The 7902-nt window shown below is 38.9% G+C and overlaps 1 protein-coding gene across 1 annotated transcript in view; it reads right to left on the bottom strand.

The window, feature by feature from the left end:
* Positions 1-7902, bottom strand: part of ERO1A (endoplasmic reticulum oxidoreductase 1 alpha) — a gene marked incomplete at its 5' end in the record, with an annotated part of 649578 nt that extends 641676 nt beyond the window's left edge. The window contains 1 exon segment of the mRNA XM_044074334.1: positions 7866-7902. Coding sequence (XP_043930269.1) covers positions 7866-7902 — 37 coding nt within the window.

The raw sequence follows: 7902 nt of genomic DNA on the forward strand, positions 1-7902 counted from the left end.
ATGTGCGAATGTATGCTACCATGCATTTACAATGAAGGTCACTACAGAGGAGACTTTGTAATAGAATACCCGCTCATGGGCTGTCACTTGCCACAGTCCGTTGAAGGGGCACTGATGCAAAGGACAGTCCTGATCTGTTTGCTTCTTTCCAGGATGGGTATGCCCACCATCCTACACAAACTCCAGCAAATGTCCAAGTGGCTAATCAAATGGGTTTCAGTCAGGGCCTTGTCTTTATTTATGCCAGAGGAGAGGTTATCATTGCGGAAATTAACTCTCTGTACCCTGCAATACATAATCTGTTAAAAACAGCCTATTGTGACTGTGTCAAAGTGAGTTCAAGGCAAGAGTCATATTATGAGCTGCAATACCAATATCATCATATGTTTGGAGTATTTTTAATAAACAGCTACAGTACAAAAAACAGTTAAAGTTTTCTGGACTGAACAAACATTTCTGAAGGTGACATTTTTCTATGTGGTTCTGACAGAAAGTGTAGGAAAACTCAATACTTCATTCCTTGACCACATCTTTACACCAATACTACATCTTTATTTTTCATAACTATTTCTTGCTGCAAAGACCCACTGCAAGAGTAGTCCACTTCCGATAAATGATTTTGCCATTAAGTCATTCTTAATCCCTATCCTTAATTCCTGCTACTTTTTTGGGTGTGAAATAACAAGTCAGCAATGAGTTATTAATATTATCATCTATATACCTGCATAGATATCACAAAAATGGTATGAGCACAGGTAAATCCATGGTATCCTATGAGATTCAGAAAGAAGAACAAAGCTGCCACAAATATTTCACATCCAGTACCCACTGTATATAGACAGTTTACAAAAATTAGAAAAAAAGCATAAGAACAAAATCTCTGCAAATAAACCAAGCTGCTGCAGCACAAATCCCCAATGATAAATGCTTGAAAACGTAGTAGCTGAAGCAAATCTTGTGGAATGTGCTTTTGGTTTGTATGAGAGTAGTATTCCCTTGATATTGCTGACAAATTAAAATACAATCTGAGAACAAGCTAGACAATGTGACAGATTTTGAATCCTATTTTGGTTGTGGAAAAGGATACGAATAACTGATCTTTTCATATGGATTTTATGCAGCAAAGATAAAATTAAACTTGTCAATGAACATCTAGGATGAAAAAGACGTACATTAGAAAAGGTTAGGAAAAAAAAGAAGAAGACAGACAAGTGACGGACTTGGTTCAAGGCTGATTTTGTAGCTACCTTAGGCACACAATGTGGACCGGGTTTAAGAGGCACCCTATCTTTGTGAAACTAAAAACTGAAAAGGATGCTTGTGTGAACAAAGCCTGGAGCTCAGAAATCTGCCTGGCTGATGCAACGGTCAAGACAGAGATGTAAATGTTAATTCGACTATAGAGGTAGGTTCAAATGGAGGTTGTATGAGAGCTTGCAACATCAGTATAATGTCCCAAGGAGGTGTGACTCTGACTGGAGGTCCAAGTAAAGTGCCTTCTTAGAAGGTTTTAGATACTTTTTCAATGAAGATATGGATGCATCATTTGAGCCCATATGAAAATTGCAAATAGCCAACATTAGAATGCAACAGTCCTGACAAAAAAAAAAAATCTAAGGAAGGGAAGCAGAGAAGGGTCAAGGCTATATTCCACTGCCAAAATGGAGAACTTTTTTTCCATTTGCCCTTACATTTTCCTGATGGAAGGTTTCTGTGATGATATCCATACATGTACCACTACAGAAGATAAGTAAAGTGACAGAGTAGATTTAGAAGGGGATCCTTGTAGAAGAGACTGCCACAGTTAGAGGAACCAGACTTGCTAGGGTCAGAAAGGGGCAACAGGAACTACAACTGCCTTGCGCATGACTGTTTTCTAAAGAAACATTTATCAATGAAAGAGATGGCCGAGCATAAACGGCATACACAAAGGGACCAGGCAGTCATGCATGGATTGGAATATCCCTCGGTGACTGCCACTATTGTGGGGCAAAAGCTAAATATCTACTGCACTTCCAATTGATGGGAGATGAAGAGGTAACAGCAAGGCTGCCCCTGGTGGCTTTAGATTTCCTCTGTAGCTATCCAGTTGAGGGACTACTCTTGAGATGTATCAGCTCAACTCTTCTATTAGGCCATGTGTTTTGCTATGAGAAAGAGTCAAGACATCACCCAATGGCCTACTCTCATGGCTTCTCAACATAGATGGTCTTTGCATACTAGAGCAAGTCAGATCAGAAGGGACAAGGGATTATGATCACAGAACATCTAGGGTCCACTGAAGAATGTGCATATAAAACTTGGCCATCAGAACATTATTGCAGTTGCCATTGACCCTAGGGCCTGTAGAACAAGTCTGGCTACGGGAGAAAGATGTGCAATAACTTGCTCCATATGGTAACGGATTATCCTTGCATGATGTGGTGGAAGTCAGGCCATGTGACTTACACCACAACGTGTAAGGATAATGTGGTACCAGGTGGACCAAATTATTGCACAATGTGGTGGAAGAGAGGCTGACTTACTGTGTTCAACTGGACACCTAAGGGCACCTATGACTACTTCAGGCTCTGAAAAAGGTTGAAGGTGAGATTTGCAGGTGCTGACTGAGATGCCTAGTGATTGACATAATTGGAGCAAGTAGTCATTGGATTCCTCTAGGAGATGTTTGGTTGGGGCAGTGAAGAGCCAGTTGTCTAGGTAAGGAAACACTCAGAATCCCAGCAGTCTCAAGTAAGCTGCTACTGCTGCCATACATTTGGTAACCACCCTGGGGGCTGCGGCGAGAGCAAAGGGCAGGGCTCTGAACTGATCGTGACTGGCCTCTGGCCAAAGGTGCAAAAATCTTCGGGATAGTCTGTTCTGATGTGATAGACATACTAACTGTCATTGTGTAGAAATGGCAGAATGGACTGAACTGGGACCATCTGAAACTGTCTTCACAAACTGATTTAGTTTGCTTAGATCCAGAATTGGTCTCAATTCCCTGTTTTTCTTTGGCACTAAAAAGAAGATTCAAGTTCTGAAACCTTTCTGGTGGGATCCCCTTGATGACTCTTGTCGAGCAGCTTTCAAATTTGTGAAAAACAAAACTCCAGAGGTAACACCAAAGTGGAAGCACCCGAACACAATTTATACAGCTCTTTTGATTGTGCACCTTTAACTCCTAGTGGGCGTGGCTTGAGCCTTTAAAAAATAAAGTTATCACCTTACAATTCTAACAAATACTCATCGACATAGGTCAAATATCAATACAATTGTGTTTGCCATCATGTATGCTTCAAGATAAAATATTCTGACACCTTGTACAGGGCATGGTTTTGGAATTATTAATGCAAATATGAGCAAGCAATACTTGACGCCTAGAGGAGCAGTAGGAGGTAACTGCAGATGCACCTGGAGACGTCACTCGGATGTAATGAGTTAAAACAAAAGTGGGCGCTTTCACGTTCTGTAGAGAATGCTTCATCAGACTTAAAAACACTAATAAAAACTCCAAATTAAATAGTATTCAGCAACCTATCATAGCAAGCAACAAATTAAGCTGTTCAATAATGGCTTAAATAAACAGCATTATTTTAGCCATAGTACAAAGGCATATACTCATAATACATTACAAACATAAAAAAAAAATCACGTGTGTGTGTGTGTGTGTGTGTGTGTGTGTATATGTATAAATAAAACATTTTTTTTATGTTTGTAATGTATTATGAGTATATGCCTTTGTACTACAGTCTCTTATTGGTCATCTTGATATGCTAAATGGTTGATTTAGTTTGAGAAGCTCATTGGTCCAGCTTGTTCCTGATTCTTGAGGATTGTTCTTATAAAAGAAGTAGTAGCCATTGTTGATTAATGGGGTTAGGATCTGAAGAAAGTTTTTACCGAAAGTGCATACCCATCCTAGAACTTTGTTTTATGCTGCTTACTTTTGGAAATCGTCTCTAACCTTTCCACCAAATAAGTTTGAGCCATTATAAGGGGCATTGACGAAGGACATCTTGAAGTGCTTGGCGACATCACAAAGCTGGATCTGGGTATGCCTTCTGATGGAAATACCTGTGCTGGCTGCTCTACATGCTCACTCTGTGGCATTAGAGACTAGGTTCAAAGATGTGTTAGACAAGGACAGAAGGGCAGCCATCTGAGAATTAAGAGTCTTTTTCTGATCCACAGACAAAAGTCCCTGGAAGAGAAGTGGAAATCTCCTTGATCACATCTCTGAAAATGGGTGAAGTGTGCCAAGTAGTCAACAGATCCGATTGCAAATGAAGATAAGGCACACACTCACTTCCCAAACCTGCCCAGAGAGTGAGATTTTCTAAATGATGGGGGACAGAGGAGCTTTCTTCAGTGAGCTCCTACCTGGTAGGTGCAGCCACAACCATAGACTCAACTGCCAGACCCTCGATCCAGTGTGAATTGTCTTCTGTAGACACTAAAAATTTGTCTGTCTTGTTGTGGATGGATTCAACTGTGTCAGGTTCCATCCACACACATGATGAGATAATGTCCATCATTTGATCCGCAGGGGATACCACTCACGATGATGGGCCAGAAACAAAAGCTTTGAAGAAAACCAGTTCCTCAGAAGCTGTTTGGGAAGATCAACTCCCCCTTTCTAAGACGTTCGAGGGTCTCTCCGAATGAGACGTCCTCAATAGGGATCTGAAGGAACCTTCTTCACCAAAATCAGAGTTAATGACGCTCCTTTTCAAAAAGACTCCCCACAAGTAGTGTCTTCAGGATTTTGTTATGGAAACTCTACTCCTCAGCTTACAGTTCATTTAAATCATAGGAAACATCAAGGATTTCTGGCTAATAAAATTCACTGATAACTGCGAACTTCCAAGTTAACAATCCAGATGACATCCATATCCTCCAAAACAGACTTACCCATACAAATTCATGGTGGAAGAACAACAGGCTAAAACCCAATGCAAAAAAAAATACAGTACTGTTTTCTTTGAAAAATAAGAACAGCTTCCTTCAAAAAGAATACTGTCATTACAGACATGGACATATTTGTGGACCATGAACTCTTTCTCTTGGCCATCATGTATCTATTACAATTGGGAAATCCTGTCTACACTAGCTAATTATTAAAAGCATTTCCTCCAAACCCAAGGAAGTTATCAGAATGTTCTACTCCTCATTTCTGTCCCTCAAGATGTACTTGAAACTGGCTTGCCTCCAGCTATCACACAATAGCAAGTCCCAAAAGTGCTATCAAAAGCTAAAACACTGCATCAATGGGTCCTAACTATATCCCTGTAGGCATCGTAAATAAAATGAAGCATAATTTGGCCACACCTTAACAATAATGTTCAATCTCAGCCTCCATACAGGTTCTGTACAGAGAATAACTACATTCTTTCCCCTACATAAGGGAAGACCTTCCACAGACCCAGACAATTACAAGCCCCATAACTCTGACCACATATCTCTCAACCTCTTACAGCAGAAATTCTGGCCAAAGCCATGAATAAAAGTGGGACAAAGGCCCACAAATAGGAACAATTTTAACTATCGCCCTTACAAACTTAGAAAGTTGATAGAATAACAGGTTTTGCATTAGCATGAATTTTCTGAAGGGTTTGAAGTCTGAAACTCAAATGTCTGTCATTATTTTCTAACTTCAGTCTTTAATAATTTTCCACTAACTTGCCAGGAAAAAAACACCATTTTATGAAAAACAGCCCAAAAATATGAGGCAAAATTCTGGACATTCTGCAAAAATCTGTATAGTTGAGATGTATGGTTCTACCCTCATATCCAAAGCCACAGAAAGACTTATCATAAAACTAATCAATCAAAACATACGCAACCTCCAAACATTGGACATGCCCTTGACAAATCCAAACTGAGACAAGTTATGCTTACTTAACCTGATATATTTTTTTGAAAAGGTCACCAAAGCAACAGATGAAGCAAAACAGAACACACAACATTCCTTGACCTGGCCAAAGCTTTAGGTATAATTCTCCATTTAGGCACAGTAGAAAAGCTTGGAATAAATTCTTATGCCACCCTGTTGGATTGCCAAGTAGCTCACAGCTAGAATGTAGGAAATCAAAATGGAGAAGTTACCTCCACAAAGAAACCAGTCACCAGTGAAGACCCATGGGTTTTGTGCAGGGAGCTCTCCTGGCTGGCATCTATTTTTTCTGAAGTAAAGACAAACAGCAAAGGGCTCTGGCTGACTAAGTTTGTAGATGACTGTAAACTAGCAAAAGCCACTGAATCCTCAAAAGACTTTACCATAGTATAGAAAGGTTTGTCCTAAATAAATAACTGGTGCCAAAATCATGGACTGAAACTGTCAAAAAATGCACTGCCGCTTCCTTTTTAAATCATCTATTCCTTTTTGAGAGTTGACCCGATTGTTTGGGATTTGGGAACTTATGTGGACAGTGACCTAACTTTGACCAACAGTTGTCCATTATTGTTAGAAAGTCTTTCTATATTGCACAGTTCATAAACAATGGGACTGTGTCCAGATCTAGTTAAATTGCCTGGTACACATTTCTATGACAAGACTGCTCTATTCGGCACCAACGAAGTACCCAGGATTGCCTCCTTCGGTAATTTATAGATTATGAGGAAATAAATTTGAAAATTCATTAGCACCCTCGTCCCAGGACTACTGAGCTATGCAATATCCTTCCTCGTTTCACATTACTCCTCTTTCTGGTTGCATGATTTGATACTCCATCAAGAAACACATTGTTGAAGTCATGCTTATCAATCTCCCTTCTTATTGATTCATGTTTTGTCTTGTTATCAGCATGTTCAGCTAGGATCTGGTTCAAAAGTGAAAGCCCAAGGGGAAAAACACCAACACAAAAAGCAAACCATGTAGTTTTTACATATATGAAGTGAAAATTGCATGCTGCAAATAGTCTCAAACAAATATAATAAAACAACATATATCTCACAGATAAAAATATGCAATGTACAATTAACAATTACTTTCTGTTGTCCAAGACTTGGCTGGCAATTTATTTAGAACACCAAAGAAAATACATACAAACAATACTCGGCAGGCAGTATGCAAGAATGTATGAATGAAAGAATAAATAAATAGGTGCAAATTAAGTGGCTATTCAGTCTTACCCTGTCTGAGTCACTTTAACCAACATAAGTAAAATGAGTCAATATTAACAAAAAAATAGTTTGTAACATTAGCTGGGTTAAACACAAAATTAATGGCACACCTTCTACATAAACCTAGAACAATATTAATAAAAAAATCAGATATAAATGTACATACAAATTAAAATAAATTAAGAGCTAGTAGGTATGAGACATCAAACATACTTGACATTGTATGTACATATTTATGGTGGATGTGAATCTTGACATGACATTTTTGAACATTCACCTTTAAATAAAGTTTTATTTTGAATGGCGTTATAGTGCAACTAGAAACCCGTAATAATACGAATATCTGTATACAATATTCTGTAGCACCTGTAAACCGTTTCATTACTTTTCACTGGTACATATATAGTGATACATGGTTGGGCAACCACAACGCATCATAATGCTATCACCAAAACAATCTTCAACAGATTAGGTTTCAAAATAGCTCTCACATCAATAATTCCAACATAACTTAAACAAAACTGTTTCCAAACTTAACAACAAAACACATAAATATCCATCACTCGTACAACACTATTCTTGAGCTATTTTTCATTTGCGCAATACATGACATTCTTTGGGTGCTAGTGTAAGCACCGTTACAAAAGACAGTTGACAACAGTACAAACCCATAGACAACGGAGAGATAACTGACAAATGTCATGCTGTGACTAGAAGTTAACAGTTATAATGTGATCGGATGTTCTAAACTCGCTTACCTGACAGAAGCACCTTTCTGCGGCAGACCCTTCCGAA

Source organism: Protopterus annectens, chromosome 6.part0, assembly GCF_019279795.1.
Source record: "Protopterus annectens isolate FY-2018-M chromosome 6.part0, PAN1.0, whole genome shotgun sequence".
NCBI lineage: Eukaryota > Metazoa > Chordata > Ceratodontiformes > Protopteridae > Protopterus > Protopterus annectens.